At 44.7% G+C, this 21,839-nt stretch overlaps 1 protein-coding gene across 1 annotated transcript in view; it reads left to right on the forward strand.

Moving 5' to 3' along the window:
* Positions 1–21,839, forward strand: part of AP3D1 (adaptor related protein complex 3 subunit delta 1) — a 3,080,434-nt gene that overhangs the window by 1,433,096 nt on the left and 1,625,499 nt on the right. The window contains exon 19 of the mRNA XM_044055492.1: positions 17,336–17,481. Coding sequence (XP_043911427.1) covers positions 17,336–17,481 — 146 coding nt within the window. The remainder of the gene's footprint in view (positions 1–17,335; positions 17,482–21,839) is intronic.

Consider the following 21,839-nt stretch of genomic DNA (forward strand, 5'->3'; position numbering starts at 1 on the left):
AAAGAGATTCAAGACCTCAAGAATCTCCTTGTCTCGCCAGTCCCAAAGTTCCAGAGGAACTACCCAGTTAAGACACAATTTATAAGAAAGACATCAAGGCCTTCAGCACCCCCCCCCTCCCAGGCCTAGAAGGCCTCCCAGGAGACAAACTGCTCAGTCCAGGACTCCTCAGGTCACTTGCCAGAGGACCTCCTTTCCAGACAGGGTAAGCAGTGTCTGACTGCCACTCCCCGTCACCTCCTCCCACCACCCCTTTGTCTACCTGTCTCTATCACTGTCTCCCTGCATTATCCGTGGTAAAGTCAGACAAATGGGTTTTATCCATCCTGCGGGATGGCTATGTTGTGACTTGTATCACTCCACCTCCAAGACTGCCTCTTTCACCACCTCCCGCATCTCAATGGTCCCTCCTACACCAGGTGTTAAGCATCCTGCTGCTTCAAGGCATCAGAGTCAGTCCCCTCCCCTGCTCGAGGGAAAGGTTTCTACTCAAGAATTTTTCTGGTGCCCAAAAAGTAAGGACCATGGAGACCCATCCTAGATCTCTCCCGCCTCAACCTCTTCTTAAAGTTACCCTCCTTCAGGATGCTCACCTTACCCACTCTTTCCCCTCAAGCCTTCATGGTAACCCTGGACATAAAGGAGGCCTAACTTCACATTCCCGTAAAGCCCACCTCCACAAAATCTCACATTCATAGCAGGCTGTTCTCACTTTCAGTTCTGTGCCTTGCTTTTTGGGCTGTCCACTATCCCAAGGGTATTTACAAAGTGCCTAGCCCCAGAATTTGTCTACTGCAGGACAAGAGGAATACAAATATTCCCATACCTAGATGACCTCATTTGGGCAGCAGACAGATAGATCCTCCTTGGTCACACCAAGGACCTCCTGCTGCAGTCTCTAGTGTTCCTCATAAATTTCCAAAGTCCCAACTCGATCCTACACTTGACATTGTCCTCCTGGGATGCAGAATCAGGGCAGACATTAGGATGACCTCCCTCTCAGAGGAAAAAATGGTCTCTCACCCATCACTTTTAATCTGCCCTCCATGCATCAGCTCTGACTGCAAGGGAATTCCTAAGACTTTTGGGGTACTTGGCAGCTACTATCCCCCATACTACCCCTAGTGAGATTACACATGAGAAAATTTCACTGGAACCTACGCTCATTGTGGACCCAGCACTCTCATCCTCTAGATTTCAGGGTCCCACTCCTCCCCTGTCTTCAGCAAGAATTAAAATGGTGGCTTGCCGAAGTCGCCCAGAATCTGGGCCAGCCCCTGCAAATGCCCCCCTTCCCAGATCATGCACACAGATGCCTCAGACCTGGGCTTGGGGGCATCTCTGGGTCCAAGGACAGTGTAAGGTTTGTGGACAGACAGACACAAGTGCACATCAATATCAGGGAAGTGACAGCAGGGCTCCTTGCCCTGCAGGCCTTCCAACCTTACGTCCAACAAGGCCTCCTAAAATCTTCACAGACAGTGATGTGGTACCTGAACAAACAAGGAGGGGCAAAGTCCTACCTCCTATGCAGACTATCTCTACAGGTAGTACATCTAGCCATCTCTCAGATAATCACCCTCCAGGCAGCCTGCATTCTGTCCCAGTACAACTCTCAGGTAGACTCACTAAGCAGAACCATATCAGACAGCCGCTAATGGGTGCTGCCAAGAGGGGTGTTCCTAGATCTGGTCCACAGGTGGGGTATTCCACAGATGGACCTGTTCGCCTCCTCCATAAACAGGCAACTCCAGTGCTACTGCTCCAGAACTCACGACCCGAAGGTATTGCAAACAGATGCCTTCTCAATGTCATGGAAGGGGAGGTTTCTGTATGCCTTCCCCACTTCCCTCTGATCCAGAGGGTCCTACTGAAAATTCAGCAGGACTCACCAAATATTTTGCTGGTGACTTCCCTACTGGCCAAGGCAGCACTGATTCTCTGTACTTCATCTGTCCAAGGGCAGTCACCACAAGTTACCATCCTCAGTGGACCTATTCACACAGCACAAGGGGACACAGATGCACCCACAGTGGTGGTCTCTGCACCTCTCCCTGTGGTGGATAGGATTCTGATTCCCTTCACACACCTGTACAACTAGGACATGCTTTCAGTCCTGCAGCAGGCCAGGAAACCCAACACAAGAAAATCTTATCTCTCCAAATGGAAAAGGTTTTCTTTCTGGTGTCATAAAAGACAGATGGAGCCGCTGGACATCGATTAGCCTCTGATTCTGTCTTACCTGTGTGAACTCTTGAAGACAGGCTTGTTGTACTCCTCTTTAAAAGCACACCTGTCTTCTCTTTCTGCCTGCCTGCCTATGGACCCTCCGCTGGCATCCAGACTACCAGCCAAACTCTTCCTAAAGGGGGTTTTGCACCTAAGACCTCCCAGGAAACCATCTCCTTCTCCTTGGGATCTTAATTATGTGCTAGAAAAACTCATTTTACCACCCTTTGAACCAGCTGACAAGGCCGCCTTAAAGTTTTGCACGTGGAAAACAGTCCTGCTAGTAGCTCTGACATCAGCCAGGAGGGTCTCAAGCCCTTATGGCTACCCCTCCTTTCCTGGTTTTCCATATGGACAGGGTCACCCTCTGGATAAACCCTTTCTTCACCCCCAAGGTGGTCAACGACCTTTCCTTGAATCAGGCTATCCATCTGCCTGCCATCTTCCTTAACCCACAGGGAGATGGTGAGAGAGTCCTTCATTCCATGGATGTCCACAGACAACTCGGATTCTATTTGCATAAAACCAAACCTTCTCGCAAATCAGACCAACTGTTTGTCCTCCTCCACCCCAGGGCTCAGGGGAAAGCTGTGGGCAAACAGACCATTTCAGGCTGGATTGCCAGGGCTATTTCCTTTTGTTACACACACCACGGGAAGTCACGTTCAGGCAATGTCAGGGCCCAGTTCACAAGAGCTATGTCTTCTTCTGGGTCCTTTTTCAAAAGCCTGGACACTAACTCCATTCTGGAAGCAGCCACTTGGTCCTCTGTGCACACCTTCACCAGACACTACTAACTGGACCATATCTCCAAAGTTAGGGCAGGTTTTGCCAGGGCTTTTCTGCATGAATTTCTGGAGTCCTCTTTCAGGCCACCCCACAACCTATAATGAGCTTTGGTATTCACCCATTAATAGAGTACTGCAACACTGGAATAGGAGAACATAGGAAAGTTGTGTATAATCTTACCATACCCATAGATGTCCTCCTCTTCCATGTTGCAGTATTCCTTCCACCTTCTTAATCTTGCACTTGCTCTCCTCAGCTCCGGGACAGGCTATGCCCCTCAGGACTGGCTCCATCTGGGGCTCTTATCTATGTTTTGAGGTCTGGTGCGTGCAGACGTCACCTTTATGGCCCATGTACCTGCCTCCACGTCAAACGTCCGACGCACCATGAGGGCCTGAAAAAGCTTTGGAAACCTGGCCAGACAAGCTGATCGGAAGAAGGGTAAACTCACTAGTAGAATACTCCAACATGGAAGAGAAGGACATCTATGGTTATGGTAAGATTTTACACAACTTTCCTTTCTGAATGAATCTACCATATTTTTCTTGTAGTTTACTGGAAGCCATTTCCATCACTGGTTATGTAGATAGCTCTGTTTCCAGTTGATCAGCCTCTAGAGCATCTCATCCAGAACCGTTTTGTTAATTTTTCTAATTAACTTTTTCCCCTGATTTTTCTTTGCTGACTTTTGATCAGGATATTTGGTATTCTGCTAGACATGAACTGAATTTATGCCACAGTAATATTCTTTATTGGCTTTTGCACAATTTATTAGTTTTCACACTGCAGGAGCTCTGGATAGATGCTCATCGTGTTTCACTGTTGCAGTCATTACAATTGGGTTATCCTGCTGGCAGGCTACCCGCAGTCGGCCTGAATTCCAAAGTCCTGGTCCAGCGTTGGTTGCTGTCGCCTCCTCCCTGATGTCAGTGCGCCAGGGGTGTAAAAGATGCAGCCGACTCCATTTTCTTCAGTCTTTCTTGCCGCGCGGTGCCCAAAGCAAAAGCAGTTCGTAAGTGCTGGTCGGCCGACTCCTGAGATTTTCAAGTTTGAATTTCAGATCCGAAATCTTCATTAAATCTAAGTACCCTGTTGGGGAAACTTTTTTCTTGCTCCAAACCAGTGTCAGAAAAAGTTAATAATTGTATTTCTTGTGGGAAGCAAATACCTCATAAGGATTTTCATTCTTACTGTATTCCTTGCCTAGGCCCTGACCACAACGTTGCTAGTTGTCGGTTTTGTGCTAGATTTAACCAACGCACTATTAAGCGTCTGTACGATTTTGCATTTCATTATTTTGGCAGAAGATTTAATTATATAATGCCATCGGAACAGCCGACTACCGGAATTTATAAAAAACGCAAAGACAAAGAAAAGGACAGGCATCAGAGGTCTAAAACTGATGAGGAGGGTTCGGCTAGGCCAGTCGCCGGTTCGCCACTTCTCAGTGAGGCGCTTTCGCAGCCCTGACGACCACTACCTCAGAGCCGCAGGCCGCTTGCGACTCCCACATGGAGCCGACTAGCCTCTGGAAACTCAAGGTATTAGACCCTCAGAAACTATTCCCTCAGATGGGTCCAGAGCCACTGAGCAGGCATCGGTTTCTGAGGGTGTTTTCAGGCCTACACAATTATATGTAAAAACAACTTCAGCTTCAAAGGCAAAGACTAAAGCACCTCTAAAGACAAAGAAACAAGTACAACATTCCCCTGGACAGGCCTCCATGCTTAAAAAACAGATGCTTAAAAAACAGATGCTTAAAATGGCCGAAGACCTAATTACTTTGATCAGGGGTTCCCATCCCCCTCCTGATAAGAGACCTAGGCAAGAGACAGAATATGAATCTTCAGATCAAGCTTCCATTTCCTCTGATTCCTCTTCTGAACAGGGACACTCTCTTCCTCCTTATGAGGATTGTGATGCTGAAGAATCTATCCCTTCAGCCTCTCCTCCTGAGGATTATTCTTTTGGGGAGACCCTGCATACTATGAGGGAGCATTTTCATTGGGAAAGCCAAGATTACTCAGAATCTAAGAAAAGGATCAGAGATTTTCTTTTACTACCTCAGCACAGGCCCCTTGCTATTCCTCCTGTTTTAGACATTGTAGATGATGTATTTATAGAGTCCAGTCTCTCTCCTGACTCTTTACCACCAGCTCCTGTTAAGCCAGACAGATACTACAGGGTTCCTGATTCACATAAATTTCTTTATAAAAACCCTGCTGCTGACCCAGAAACTATATCTCAGGGTCCCAAAGGGGTCAAGGCATCCACTGCAAAAAAACCCTATTCCCTCTGATAGGGATTCAAGGGCTCTGGACAGATGGGGGAAAAAGATTTACCCTTCTGCTACCTTGGCTGTAAGGGCCTTAAATTGTCAGTTTCATATACTTAAATATCAACAATATCTTATGTCACTACTAAAACAGAAAATGTTGACAAATTCTGAATGTGCAGAAAACAAAGAAATGCAGGATTTATTGCATGCAACTGAACAAGTGGGAAAGCATACTTTGCAATGTGGTTTTGATTCTCTGGAGGCCTCCTGCAGGGCCGCTGTTACGGTTTTCTGTCATTAGGAGGCATGTTTGGTTAAAGGAACAGAATCTGCCTGATCATGTTAAAGCAAAGTTATTAGATGCTCCATTACAGCATTATACCTTGTTTGGTGTTAAAGCAGAAGAGGTGTTGAAGAAAATGGAGGACAAAGCTAAATCTATGCAGACAGTCAAGGATTTCTTACAGGTACAACCTCCCAGATTTAGCAGGAACTGGCCTGCAAAGAATTGGTCCTTTCCAGTGTCAGACAGGCCACAAAGAGTCAGATACAGACTCCCCAGAGGCAGATCCTAGCCCCAGGGCTCATACAGGTCTAAACAATGGGGTACTTCTACCTCCAAAAGCGGAGAAGATAAATCACAGCCATACCGGAAACAGTCACAATGACTTTCCCCTGCCAGCACCAAGCACTTATCTTCTGGCAGCCCCTTTAGGGGGAAAACTAGCACTTTTTTCACAAAATTGGCACATGATCACCCAGGACAAATGGGTCCTGAATATAGTTTCTCAAGGCTACAGGTTCCATTTTCACACACTGCCAAGGGCAAACGGAATGCCAGATCTGCCACACAATCAATGGACAGAGGCTCAAAAACAAGTTTCAACCATCATGGACATGAGGGCCATTCAGCGAGTGCCACAGCAAGAACAGGGACTAGGATTTTACTCAAGACTCTTCTTGGTGCCCAGAAAGGACAATGCATGGAGACCCATACTGGATCTGTCTATTCTAAACACATTTCTGGATATTCCGAAATTCAAAATGTTGACTCTGCAGCAGCTTCTGCCCATGCTGTGCAAGAAGGCATGGTTTGTGACTTTAGACCTAAAAGAGGCATACCTGCATGTCCCAATCAGACATTCATGCAGAAGATTCCTCAGATTTATAGCTGGCTCAATGCACTACCAATTCTCTGCACTGCCCTTTGGCTTATCTACTGCGCTCAGGGTCTTCACAAAATGCCTGGCACCAGTAATTGCATTTTGCAGACAAAGAAGAATACAAATTTATCCTTACTTGGACGATTGCCTTATTCAAGCAGAGAACAAGGACATTCTACTGCAGCATCTGGCGTTTGTAAAAAGATTACTAACATGCCTAGGGTACACAGTAAACAAAAAGAAATCAAAACTAGTACCCTCACAAGAGATAATATTCCTTGGTGCAAGCTTAAATACAACTGCCCAGATGGCTTATCTCACACCAGACAAACAAAGACAACTGACTACTTATTTCAAAATGTTGGCAACAAAGACCCAGTTATCTGCAAGAAAAATTCTGCAGGCTTTGGGCTTCATGGCATCCTGCATACTGCTAATTGCATATGCAAGACTGCATATGAGGAAACTACAATGGTACCTAAAAAGTGTTTGGACTCAGCATTGCCACAGCCTGGAAACAATAATTACCCTCATTCCCTGCCTGCAGCAGGAGTTTCGATGGTGGGCAGAGGCCTGTCACCACAACAAGGGACAGCCTTTTACTTTACCCACAGCCAGGCAGACATTAACAACAGATGCATCAGATTATGCCTTGGGGGCCCATATGGCAGGAAGATGTATTCAGGGCACATGGTCCGCAAGCCAAATGCATCTACATATCAATCAAAAAGAGATGCTAGCTGTTCAAAATTCCCTGACAGCCTTCAAGGATCTACTTCATCCAAGACAACTATTGATAAAGACTGACAATACTAAAGTCATGTGGTACATAAACAAGCAGGGAGGCACACATTCCTACCCCCTCTGCAGACTAGGCATGACTTTGTGGGACACAGTATTGACTTACCAAGTACATCTGCAAGCACAATACCTGCCAGGAAAGATAAATTCTCTGGCAGACGAACTAAGCAGGAAACCTAATGGATCCCCACGAGTGGAGATTGGATCCACAAGTCTTCAGCATGATAACAAGGAAATGGGGATGCCCGGACATAGACCTATTTGCCTTGCCTCACAACTGCCAACTACAGAAATTCTGCACAAGGACCCATCACAAGCTAGCATGAAAAGTGGATGCTCTATCTTTCAGCTGGAAAAACTTAACAGTATATGGCTTTGCCCCACTGCCTCTCCTCCCCAAGGTACTCCTAAAGGTCAGACAAGAGAAGCCAAAAATGATACTGATTGCCCCAGACTGGCCCCGCCAGCACTGATACCCAATCCTAAAGAGCTTGTCTCAATGCCCAGCCTGGACATTGCCTCAAATTCCTCACTTATTGGCTCAACAAAACAGTCAGATCCTGCACAGCCAACTCAGGACCTTAAACCTGGCAGCATGGTGGATAATGTAACCATTCAAAACACGCCTCTGTCTAAAGCAGTGATGGATGTTATTTTGGAGGTCAGGAGGCCTAGCACCAGAAAATCTTGTGCAGAAAAATGGAAGAGATTCTGTGCTTGGAACCAGGCACAAGGAATTGTTAAAATTGTACCAAATATTCCACAGATTTTACAGTACTTAACTGAGATGCTGGACAAAGGCCTATCCTTTTCTTCAATTAAGATTCATGCCTCTGCCATTTCAGCTCACTACAAAATACAGAACCACCTCTATTTTCTCATCCATTATCAAGGGTGTGAGACTAGTGATTGGAGCGGACTTCAATGGGCATTTTGGTGAAGTGAACAGAGGGGGTGAGGAAGTGATGGGTAGGTATGGTGTTAAGGAAAGGAATGCAGAAGTTCAGATGATTGTGGATTTTGCGAAAAGGATGGACATGGCTGTGGTGAATATGTATTTTAAGAAGAGGGAGGAGCATAGGGTGACGTACAAGAGTGGAGGAAGATGCACACAGGTGGATTATATCCTATGTAGGAGGGCCAGTCTGAAGGAGATTGGAGACTGTAAAGTGGTGACCGGGGAATGTGTAGTTAGGCAGCATAGGATGGTGGTTTGCAGGATGATGTTGGTGATCAAGAAGCGGAGGAGGAGTGTGAAAGCAGTGCCAAGGATTAAATGGTGGAAGTTAAAAAAGGGTGATTGTGAGGTGGAGTTCAGGGAAGAGTTAAGACAGGCACTGGGAGGCATTGAAGAGTTACCGATTAGCTGGGTAACTACAGCAGAGCTAGTAGGGGAGACTGCTAGGAAGGTGCTTGGTGTGACATCTGGATAGAGGAAGGAGGACAAGGAGACATGATGGTGGAATGAGGAAGTACAGGAGAGTATACAGAGGAAGAGGCTGGCAAAGAAGATGTGGGATTGTCAAAGAGATGAAGAAAGTAGACAGTGTAAGGAGATGAGGCACTTGGCAAAGAGAGAGGTGGCGAAGGCTAAGGATAAGGCATATAGAGAGTTGTATGAGAGATTGGACACTAAAGAGGGAGAAAAGGACCTGTACCGATTGGCTAGACAGAGGGACAGAGCTGGGAAAGATGTGCAGCAGGTAAGGGTGATAAAGGACAGTGAGGGAAATGTACTCACAAGTGAGGAGAGTGTGTTGAGTAGATGGAAAGAGTACTTTGAAGGGCTGATGAATGAAGAGAATGAGAGAGAGAGAAGGTTGGATGATGTGGGGATAGTGAATTGGGAAGTGAAGCAGATTAGCAAGGAGGAAGTAAGGACAGCTATGAAGAGGATGAAGACTGGAAAGGCTGTTGGCCCAGATGACATACCAGTGGAAGCATGGAGGTGCTTAGGAGAAATGGCAGTGGAATTTTTAACCAGATTGTTTAATGAAAGTTTGGAAAGTCAGAGGATGCCTGAGGAGTGGAGAAAAAGTGTTTTGGTACCTATCTTTAAGAATAAGGGTGATGTGCAGAGCTGCAGTAACTACAGAGGTATAAAATTGATCAGTCACAGCTTGAAGTTATGGGAAAGTGTAGTGGAAGCTAGGTTAAGAAGGGAGGTGATGATTAGTGATCAGCAGTATGGTTTCATGCCAGGAAAGAGCACTACAGATGCAGTATTTGCTCTGAGAGTGTTGTTGGAGAAATACAGAGAAGGTCAGAAGGAGTTGCATTGTGTCTTTGTGGACTTAGAGAAAGCATATGACAGGATGCCTAGAGAGGAGTTGTGGTATTGTATGAGGAAGTCGGGAGTGGCAGAGAAGTAAGAGTGGTACAGGATATGTACAAGGGTAGTGTGACATTGCTGAGGACTGTGGTGGGAGTGACAGATGCATTTAAGGTGGAGGTGGGATTACATCAAGGATCAGCTCTGAGCCCTTTCTTATTTGCAGTGGTGATGGACAGGTTGACAGATGAGATTAGACAGGAGGCCCCGTGGACTTTGATGTTTGCAGATGATATTGTGATATGTAGTGAGAGTAGGAACCAGGTTGAGGAGACCCTGGAGAGGTGGAGATATGCTTTAGAGAGGAGAGGAATGAATGTCAGCTGGGCTAAAACAGAATATATGAGTGTAAATGAGAGGGAGGGTAGAGGAATGGTGAGGATGCAGGGAGTAGAGCTGGTAAAGGTGGATGAGTTTAAGTACTTGGGATCAACAGTTCAGAGTAATGGTGAGTGTGGAAGAGAGGTGAAGAGGAGAGTACAGGCAGGGTGGAATGGGTGGAGAAGAGTGTCAGGAGTGATTTGTGACAGACAGGTACCAATAAGAGTGAAAGGGAAGGTCTACAAGAGGGTAGTGAGACCAACTATGTTATATGGGTTGGAGACGGTAGCATTGTCGAAAAGGCAGGAGTCAGAGCTGGATGTGGCAGAGTTAAAGATGTTAAGATTTGCACTGGGTGTGACTAGGATGGACAGGATTAGGAATCCGTATATTAGAGGATCAGCTCAGGTTGGACAGTTTGGAGACAAAGCAAGAGAGGCATGATTGCGTTAGGTTGGACATGTGCTGAGGAGGGATGCTGTGTATATTGGGAAAAGGATGCTAAGGATGGAGCTGCCAGGTAAGAGGAAAAGAGGAAGGCCTAAGATGAGGTTTATGGATGTGGTGAGAGAGGACATGCAGGCGGTTGGTGTGAAAGAGCATGATGCAGAGGACAGGAAGAAATGAAAACAGGTGATCCGCTGTGGTGACCCCTAACGGGAACAGCCGAAAGAAGATGATGATGATGATGATGATTAAGGCAGTACCTCAGAGGGGCCAAAAACATAAGACCCCCCACCCCAAGGAGAGCACCATTACCTGCATGGGACCTAAATTATGTCTTGGAAAAACTCACACTGCCTCCTTTTGAACCAGCCTCTACAGCTGATATAAAATTCTTATCTTGGAAAACAGCTCTGCTCCTAGCAATAACTTCTGCAAGACAAGTCTCAGAGTTACAGGCACTCATGGCTGTGGAACCCTTTATCATTTGCCATCAGGACAGGGTTTCTCATAGGTTCATAGGTTCATAGGTTCATACTAGGCTATCTGCCCAAGGGCATTTACAAGCCTAGCCCATAGTTTTGTGGCTTACGCCACCCCTTTAGTATGGGGAACTATACCCATTATTTTGCTGTGCCTCTGTTGAGCAGTGACACTGAGGTAATCCCTGGGGTATATCTGCGATCTCCCATCCATTGGTCAAGATTTCTCTTGAACAAGGCCAGCGAGGTGCTCTGCCTCACATATACCAGGATTTTATTCCACAGCATAGGGAGTCTTTGGGTGATGAATCTATCCCTCCAGCACGTCCTATTAATAGCCGTGTCGAGGTTTAAGTCTCCGCCTTGTGGCTCTGACGGATCTAGATTTTTTGAGGTGAAGCATATTCATCAAATCTGGGTTTGACATGGCCTTGTATGTTAGGCAAAGGTCACCTCTGAGCAAGCGGTGGCGACTGAATAGAGCTGGAGTTCTTTCAGTCGGGCAGCATAGGACAGATGTTTGAGACCCTTTATCCTTTTGGTGAGGAACTTTTGTGGCCTCTCCAGCTGCTGCAAGTGTCGGGTCAGATACATTCGAATGGGGCATTGTACTCAATCATTGGTCTGATGAGTGATGAGTATAGGGAGACTATGACCTCCCTTGATCTAGATGAGAATCCCTTCATGATAAGGTGGGCAATGTAGAAGGTCTTCCTAACTACTTTAGCTACATGGGTGTCGAATGACAGACTACTATCAATCTGGGTCCCCAGGTCCCTGATAACTTCTTCTGTACTCAGTGGATTGCCACCTATTTGGTAGCTAGGGGTAACCTTGTTTTTCCCGAAGGGTATGACTATGCATTTTTTGGCATTTAACTTTAGGCCATGGCTCTGGCACCAGTTATCCGTTTCTGTGAGACCCTTCTAAAGAATATCTGTGTCAGATGTGTTTTCTACTATGGCGCCCAGTTTGCAGTCATCTGCAAACTTTGTCAGCCATAACCCTCCTGTGTTTGCTTGTACTTCGGAAAAGTAGATGCCAAACAAGAGTGGGCCCAGGACTGAGCCCTGTGGTACACCACTTGTGACAGGCTTTGAGTCTGACATGGCGCCAGCAACTCTGACCCTGTGGGTTCTGTCACTCAGCCAGTTTGCAACCCATCTTGTGATGTATGGGTTAACATTTAAGCTGATGAGTTTTTCAATGATACCCGAGTGGGGTATTGTATCAAAGGCCTTCGCCAGATCGAGGTAGGCTGTATGGACTGCCTTTCCCTCATCAATGGCTTTGGTGACTGTTTCAAAAAGTCAACCAAGTTTAGAAGGCATGATCTGCCTTTGACAAAGCCAAACTGGGATGGATCCAAAGTCTGCAAATTCCCTATGTCTTTATTTATGAGGTCCATTATGATCCTCTCCATGGCTTTGCAGATAAGACTTGTCAAGCTAATGGGCGGTAATTTCCAGGGTCGGTGGAGGCCGCCTTTGTGAAGTGGGACCACAGTTGCAGTGCACCACTCCTGGGTGCGTATCCAGAGGTAAGACTATGATTAAACAGCTGTCCTAGCTGTGGGTTTAATTCCTCGTTGAGTTCGTGGAGCACACAGCCGGGGACACCATCAGGTCCCATGGATGCTGTGTTTTTTGCTTTGGAGAGAGCAGTTTTCACTTGGGCGTTGGAGATGTTTGGGGGCTGCAATCGCTGGTATAGATATCTCTCCTTTTGGGGGGGGGAGAAGTTTGCACTGAACCTGTCAGCCAGTATGTTGGCAATGTCTGTTGGATCAGTAATCTTCACATCATTTTGAACTAGTTCTGAGCATATCTGGGAGTTTCCTCCCAGGTTTCTAACATAGCTAAAGAAGGCCTTATGATTGTCTTTTGAGTCTTTAGCTATTTTTCTCTCAAAATTTGCTTTGGATGATTTTATGAGAGCTCTTAGTTTTTACTTATAGTGATCAAGGGTGTCTTACCTTTTAAGGATTTTGCTCTATCTTGTAGTAGCTTCCTCCTTTTGTTGTAGAGTTTGTTTATGGCTGGGGTCCACCAGAGTGGACGCTTGCCTTTGGTACAAAGAGTCTTTGTTTTGCTTGGGATTGCCTTATCCATGCAGTCCTGCAGGTGCTGGTAGAAGGCATTTGTAAGTGATTCAGCGGCTTGAGTACTGTTTTCCGTCGGCTCGGGGCCTTAAAGGAGACCACACTAGTCTTTAGAAGTGTGAAGTCGGCTTTCGAGAAGTTCTTTACTGTGGTCTTTTTATTTCAGGTGGGGTGGGATGAGGACCTCCAGCGAGATTAGTTTGTGATCTGATCTCACCAGTGAGGGGTATACTTCGGTGTTGAACATTGTGCTCCCATGTTCGTGATGATGAGATCAAGTATGTTTTCTCCTCTTGTGGGGATGGTGACTAGTTGTTCCATGGCATTTGAGTTTATGAATTCCAGGAACTTTTGGGCTAGGGTGTTTGGGCTTGAGTAGTGTTCCCAGTCTATATTAGGGTAATTGAAGTCACCTAGTATGATGGTGTTTGGTGATACATTTATCCCCTCTAGTGTTTTCAGGAAGGCCATGTGAGGTTCCTGAGTTTGTGAGGGTGGCCTGTAACATGCTACAATTTGCAGAGCAGTCTTGCCTATGGTTAATTGCACCTGGATGGTCTCCGATGCATCGTGCGTTGCCACCAGTCTTGAGGTGTGGGTGTCTTTGATGAATATGGATACCCCCTCCTTTCTTGGTATTGTCCGGATTTTGGGGCCGGAACGCATGATAAGAGGTAAAACCTGATAGTGCTGGGGTGCTCTCAGGAGCCTTGAACCAGGTTTCTGTCACTGCACAGACATCGATGTTCTCCATACTGAGAAGGGCCTCGAGTGCGTGCATTTTGAGATTTAGACTTCTGGCATTGAGCAGCATTACCCTTAGTTTTTTCCTTTTTGTGTTCTAGGGTGGTAGGTTTAGAATTTGAGCCTTGCCTAAAAGGCACTATGGGGGTGGCAAGAGCCTTTGCCAATATCCGGAATCCCAGGGTGACAGGTGCAAGCCGTCCCTTGCGAAGCAGCGTGGCTTGTCCAGCATGTCATCCCAGGCAGACAGACATTGGATCCCCTTTGAATGACACCAGAGTTTAAGCCAATTGTTAAAGCTGATCATCTTATCTCTGTATTGTGGCATCATTCTTGGTGAAGGTAGGATACTGCTCAAGGTCAGGGTCATACCTGCCTGGGCTACATAATCAGGCGCTCCTCAATGTCTCTTTTCATGTAGTCCAAGGAGGTGCGTCTCAGGTCGTTTACACCAGCGTGGACAATGACTGAGTCATATTTGTACCTGCTGTTGAGAGACCTGAGTGCTTGCGTTATGTGGCGGATTCTAGCGCCCGACAGGCAGCTTACTGTGACCTTCTCCTTACTCAGTCTGGTGAGCGGGACGTCAGTGTGTCTGACTATGGAGTCACCAATGACTAGTGTGTCTGGCATTGTGTTTGGCCTTAAGGGCTGTGACTGTTTGACACTCTGACTGTGAGGTCTATGTGTTGCAGGTGTTGTGTTCTGAGGTGGTGGTTGTTTGGGTGTCTGCTTTGGTGGCCTCTGCTGTTTTGGTAGATTTTTGATCAGAGCCGAGTATGTCTTTGTGTGTTTATGTGTATGATTTGAGGTTGTGATGGTACTATGTGAGACTGGGTCTATAGTGTGTGTGGTAACCTTCTCCTCCTGACTGGTCTTGCCAGTCCTATGTTGAGAGAGCTCAGCCTCCAGTTTGGCCGTATAGTTGCATCTCTCGCATGTATTTGTGTTTTGTGGGAGGAGGAGAGGGTTGTCTGTGTACATGAGGCAATTGTAACATTGCCTCAATATTCCCAGGTTCACCAGCTGAGCAGGAGAGGACACTAGCAACTGATCCCTCGACATGCTAGAAGGACTAGACAAAAAACTTTAAAAGAGATTCCAGGGACGTGGTGACCGAGAAATGGGGTTTGCCTTTTGGGGTGCCATCTATAAGAGTGCCGTATCAAGGTAATAAGTACTGTAGGAGCAAGTGCTAGGTTTAACAGATAGAGAAAAGTCTACTTGGAGTCAAGTAGAGATGATCTTTTAGGTATTAGAGAAAGTGCTAGTAACAGGGATGCTTAAAGGTAAGATTGAAAAGAATGCACTCTGCAGTGTGCACTAGAGAAGTTAGATATGAAAGTAGGTAACTTGAGTTTTTCCTGTTTAAAAAGTTAAGGTTTAGTGGAGAGTTACTATTTTAAAACAGCAAGATGGACTGAAAGGGGTGGTTACTTTTGTATTTTGGTACTATGAAATACTGTAGGATGGCCAATAAATTTAAATAATTGAAGGGGTGGGATTTCAAAAGTGATGGTTTTGTGATTACTCACATAAGCCAGTGAAAGTAGAGAGAAATGAGATATATGGTCAGATTAATATAAGAGGCGGGCAACTAGAAAGACAGTGGTATTTAACAAGACAACTTAAATGGGTGGGAGGGAGGGGAAAAATTCTGCCTGACTCAGAACAGAGAGAGCTGTGGTCTCTTTTGAAGTTTTAATATGTTGTTAAACAGAATGCAAGCAAAACACAAGGTAAAGAAAACAAACTACAGTATTCAAAATATAGAAAGGCAATACAGAAATACAAAAAATAACAGCAAACTAACCTTTCCTTCACAGCAAAGTGTAGCAGAGTCTGGATGAGCCTATCTGGTAAAGCCTGAGGGCAAACCCGACGTTTATGCCTAAGGTAGTGTCCAGTGTGGCCCTGAATCAAACAATTCATTTGCCTACCTTTTATCCAAACCCACAGAATAAGGGTGAGAGACTTCTGCATTCTTTGGACATTCACAGGCAGCTACGCTTCTACTTGGACAGAACCAAAGCTTTCAGAAAAACTGAACAACTTCTAGTGGCATATGCTGCAGGATCACAAGGAAAGGCTATCTCAAAGCAGACTATTTCAAAATGGATAGGCCACTGCATTCGTTTCTGCTATTCACAGCATGGCAAATCAGTGCTTAAGGGCATTAGGCCACATTCAACCAGAGCAGCAGCCACTTCAGCAGCCTTCCTCAGAGGAGTACCAACCAAAGACATCTTAGAGGCTGCAACTTGGAGTTCAGTGCACACTTTTACAAAGCACTATCACTTACCTCTCTATTCTGTATCTAGAACAGGCTTTGCCACTGCAGTTCTGCAGGGCCTCATAGCCTCTCCTAATCCTATTTAACCCCAGCCGCCCAACCATAGCTTTGGGATTCAACCCAATTGTAATGACTGCAACAGTGAAACACGATGAACATAGTACAGTTGTGTACCTACCATAAATGTAGATGTCCGAGTGTGTTCACTGTTGCAGTCCAGGTTACCCACCCACCCGTCCCCCTTTCCTTTGCTGAGTCTAATCTGTACTTCTCTATTCTATAGTGTATTTGCTTGTAGATGAAGGTAGAGTTTTACTTTACTGCGTGCATGTTTATTGGCATAAATTAGCTTACCCTTTTGGGGGCACCTGACATCTGGGGCAAGAAAAACTGAAGAAAATGGCATCGGCTGCATCTTTTATACCCCTGGTGCACTGACGCCAGGGAGGAGGCAACAGCAACCGACGCCGGACCAGGACTTTGGAATTCAGACGGACTGCGGGTACCCTGTCAGCAGGATAACCCAATTGTAATGACTGCAACAGTGAATACACTTGAACATCTACATTTATGGTAGGTACACAACTGTACTTTTCCATTTTGCTCAGCTTCCTCTTTGGAAATCTCCAGATGTGTTGTTTGCTTATGTTCTTTCAGGTCTGCCAATTATTTCATTGTATCCATAATTTTTGGAACTGATTGCAGACGTTCCCCATTTTATTCCGTTTTTGCAAATCACAAGTTGTTATTAGTATAGTTAGTTATGATATAGCTGAATCAAATCATAACCTTAAAAACGATGCAGTTGTATTTTATACTGCCTTTCTAAGGGGGGCATCTGCTTATTAGACACAAGTCAGAATGTTCTGTTTGTACCGTGACCAGCGTTTCTTACTGCCTTAAAGTACCACTGGTATGTTAATCTCCTTAAATTTAAGATGATTTGAAGTGTGGTCATCAAGGAAAATCAAGAGCGACATTGTGTTTCCGGAGTGAGAATATTAAATGAGTCATTTTTACTGAACACATCAGAAGTATTACCAGTTGTTGTAAGTGGCGCTGACAGACTCAAGAGCGACATTGTGTTTCCGGAGCGAGAATATTAAATGAGTCATTTTTACTGAACACATCAGAAGTATTACCAGTTGTTGTAAGTGGCGCTGACAGACTCTTGTCATTAGCAGGCTGTAACAGGATTAATCCTACGTTTGAGGAAAGTGAAAACACCTAAACTTGTAATGCATGAACATTGTTTTTATCAGTAAATGATGTAGGCATTTTGAGGTAATGTTTTTAAGTATAATAGACTTGTTTTACTGATAATAGTAGTCACTTTGGCTGTTCATGTCGCTCTACAGGCATCTTGCATCCTACAGCTGATGAAATACATTGAGAAACTTCATGTGAAGGCTGTTCCTGTCTCAGAGGAAGTCACTGCCCTGTTTGCTGGGGAATTGAATCCTGTGGCTCCCAAAGCACAGAAAAAAGTGCCGATACCTGATGGGTATGTTTGTATCTAGCTTTTATATTGTAGTGTCTTCTTTGTCGTTCATAATTGTGCTTTATTTGTAAAACATTTTGTTGTATATTTGGATTTTTAGCTAAACAGAAATGATGCAGATTCTGATGCTGGATAAGATATGAGTTTTAAAGTGGACATGAGCAGAAGCAGTTAATATCCTGAGGCATATTTTGGATCCAGTGAAAATGCTTTTGCATGTTTACAGTGACACATCATTTTGTGCTCCCATTAATTTCTGCTCTTCAGTCTGTATTGAAGAGAACTCCTGCTCCATTTCCCTATGTCATGCATGCTGTTCTGGTGCATTCCTTTAGTCTCGTTAGCAGTAGCCTGGTGCGTCTTCACCAGAGCGTCGTACAGGATTCGGTGTATTACTTAAGCAGGTTCTCAGTAGTTTCTGCTCTGCTACCATCTCCTGTTTTTGTGACGTGTTTGAAGTTAAGCACTTAGAGCATACCATTCGAGTAGCAATCACCTATTTTTATAAGGCTTAAAAAATTCATATAGTACAACGCAGTCATTAAAAGAAATCAAAGAATCAAAACAAAACACTTTCACGGAGGTAAAACTTCATTGATTCATCAAATTAAGTATCACAATAAGAATTGCTTTTACAGTATAAAATATCAAGTCTTTAGCATCTCTTTTACAGGGCATTCTTACTTTCCTGAAAGGTTTACCTTACCATCTTTAGTGAAAAAAATCATCTCATATTGGGAACCACCTACTCTAGTAAAAAATATAGTGGCTTTTCCCTTACCCTACTTTTTTCAAAATCTTTTTTAGTACAGATAAGACATTTGTATAAAATGAGAATTTATTTTGAAATAAAAATTGAGAACCAAATATTTAGAAACAAAAAGTTTAAATATCGTAAACTCCTTCAAGTTTGCCAGTGCATCTGAGAATTATTAGGTTGTTAGGTTAATCTAACTTGCAGCAACAAGAATGAATGTACTTAACCTTGACGGTGAAATGCTCCATTCTAGTGCTGTAACGGGATGAAGGAGTGAACAACACAGGACTTAAAAAGGAATCTGAGTAACGGGAGAGAATGGTCTTATGGCTGACTTTGTAAGCTTAATTTCAGTAGTACTTTCTGTGGTTTAATTTTCACAGTGCCAAGGCACTTTTATTTGAGCAGCTGGAGTTTAAACCTGGGGCACTATAGACGTTTAATTTTATCTTCCATTCCAACTTCAGGAACTGTAGTTTTTGCCTTGTAATGACTCCCATTTTGTTGTCCAAGATGTGAAAAAAAAAAGAATAAATTGGGAATAAACCCCAGTGTCATCTGCTATCTCACAGATGGGATGCAAGAAATCAAAATAGGGGAAGTAACCTCCACAAAGAGACCAGTCACCAGTGGAGTCTCCCAGGGGTCTGTGCTGGGACCTCTCCTGTTTGGCATTTACTTCTCTGAAGGCTAGTACCAAAGAGCTCGGACTTGGCTAAGTTTGTAGATGACTGCAAGCGAGGTGCAGTCAGTGAATTCCCAAATGACCTGCCCATCCTGCAGGAAGGTTGGTCCCAAATAAATAACTGATGCCATAATTCTGGACAGCAACAGAATGCCAAAAAATGCATTACTGTATCCTTTGGAAAGTTGTCTACCCCAGGGAACTACCATATTGAAAATATGCCCCAAGAGTTGACCCAGTTGTTCAGTATTTGGGAAGTTGTGTGGACAGTGAGCTAACTTTCGACCAACATGTGCTCATTGTCATAAGAAAGTTCTTCTGTGTGTGTATGTGTGTATATATATATATATATCACAGATTATAAGACAATAGACTGTGTGTAGATCTAAGGATGTCATTGTCTCACTTTACTCAGCCCTCATTAGGCCAGTCATTGAGTATAGTTTCCCCTTTGGCATGTATCTGTCCAGACACCTGCAGCATCTGGAACACCTTCAGAGATACCTTTGCTAAAAGGGTACAAGACCTAAACAATGTGTCCTACATGGACTGACTCAGAACCCTATCGCTATACTGTGTATCCTGCAGACTGCTAAGAGTTGTTCTGTATTTGCCATGCATTGCATCCTCTGACCCAGTACTGGGTTTACTGCACATCAGCAACACAGGTGGCATCCAAAATAGTCTGGGGATCTGAAGCTCTTCTGCAACATCAACAGAACAGTTTGAAGGGGCAGGAATATCTCAAAGGATACCACTGCTCTCAGACAGACTCCCCATCCACGTAAAACGTAGCTCATCCCTGTCCATATTCAGTTGCAACTTAGATTTGTGGATTGGAATCAGAAGTTTTACTTCAGGACTGCCCCCGTACTACTAATGAACATGGGTACCTCTTAAATGCTTTATTCCATGCATGGGTCCCCTCATAATATCCTCTGGTATGCTCCTAGTCAGTCTCGTTAGATGTAATATATAATTACTGACCAAAGGATAGGTAAGGGCAATCTAACACCAAATGGGATGGGTTAATTCAAGCACCAAAATGGAAATTGGACAGGCTTAAAATGGCCCGCTAGGGCATCTAGCCTAGTCCTTGTCTATGAATCTGATGTCTCTTTCATTTGATCCTCAATGCGTGGGTATCAGATCAGACTCTGCCGCATACCCTAGACTTTCATATCCAACTCTTGAGCGCCTCCCTCTTCCTTTAATGCCCCAGTCAGCTAACAGTACCTCAGATCTTGTTTGTCGCCATCTTGCACAGGTGCATATCTCTCACTGAGAGCTACTTTGGTTTTTATAGTTTTTTTTTTTTGTGACTAATTCCCTTATTTAAGTCGTTTGTCTTTTATACTCCATTTATCACATACGAGAGTTTTCTCCTGAATGCTCCCTTTATAACTTTAGTTTTCTGCTGTTTGATAGCTGGTACCTGTCTTTTCTTCTTTTTAACCTTTCTATCCTTTAGAGGGTATTCTTTCTACAGTTATTGTTAGTCCACTTATTTATTTAAAAACATGTTATCTTCCTTTACTTTTTGTTCTGTTTTCTTTATCCCCCTTTAAAGGCCTGTTCACAATATGTCTGAAAAAACAACAAGATTTAAAAAGTGCACTTCCTGTGGGCATAAGATTCCCAATTCTGATGCCCACAGGGAGTGCATCTACTGCCTTGGAGCATCACATCTCAACACTGACTGCTCCATTTGTGCTGCATTTAATTTGAGAAGACTTAGCGACAGACAAAATAAGTTGGCACTTAAGGGTATGCTGCCACCCTCTTCCTCTTCTTCTTCAGGGTCTTAGACCCCTGGTAAATCTAAGAAATCCTGTTCTGAGTCAAAGAAATCTCACAAAAGATCCTCCACTTCTTCTCCAAAGGCCACGACTTCTGCTCCGTATTCGTCAGAGCCTCCCCAAAAAATTCAGAAAAGTTTGGATCTGACCGTTTTGAGTTCTTAGAAAAGCACTCTGATCCCACACCCTCTGATCCAACTATTATTCCATCTAAGTCTCCTTTAACCCACTCATCTGGTTTCACTATCAAACCAGTTCCTTTGTGTCACGATGAGTCTTGGAGCCAAACCATTGGTGGTGGATCCAGGGTGGGGTCCACTATCCGATGTTATCAGAGCTGTCCTTGCTCCTTGGAGCTTCGACGTTGGACAGCTCTGGTCTGACTCTTACCTCCAGGCACAGGTCAGGCAGGGTCAGGGTATGGTAGCTTCGGGGTTTTGGCTCTGGTGCGACCAGCCATGGCTTCTCCCAGTCCATCTGTCTTCGAGGTAGTGGAGAAGGCTTTCTGTCAACCATGAGATTCAGTTACACTTTAATCCTTGGAGTCTACATCCCTTCCACCTTTGGGTCTTGGCTCTAATCCTATCAGGTCTACTCCTCAGGGAAAGCAGGTACCATCTAGCATCCAGACAGTCCCCATCAAGGAACTTCCCGTTTCTTCAGATACCTCTGCAGACCATCCCACTGAAGAAGTTCCACAAAAGAGAACTTGCAAAAGGAGATGCATAGATTCCCCTATGGAATCTCTTTTTTTAATTTATCCAAGTGTCTTGGATTTCTAATTCCATGATGGGACTGGACCCCATTCCTAAGTCACATTGTTTCAATCTTTGATGTCAGCCAGTAGTGCTCTTCGCAGCACCCGCAGTGTGCCCAGTAATGACTCCATATGGGTATATTAAGTTGTCGAAAAGCCATTATATCAAATGGCTTTTCATCGACTCAAAAAAAGTCGAACTCATAATAACGAACACCCGAATGAGCGAATTCTTTCCTTGGGAAAGAAACCGCTTGGCCATCCTTGTGAGTTTGCCCTTTTCGCCACTGTAGTGCGATCTCGGAGTTGGTATGTTTAGTAAGGGGGAGTGTGGGGCACAAAGCCCCCCACTTTTATTTTAAA

This window comes from Protopterus annectens, chromosome 13.part0 (assembly GCF_019279795.1).
Source record: "Protopterus annectens isolate FY-2018-M chromosome 13.part0, PAN1.0, whole genome shotgun sequence".
In the NCBI taxonomy this organism is placed as follows: Eukaryota; Metazoa; Chordata; order Ceratodontiformes; family Protopteridae; genus Protopterus; species Protopterus annectens.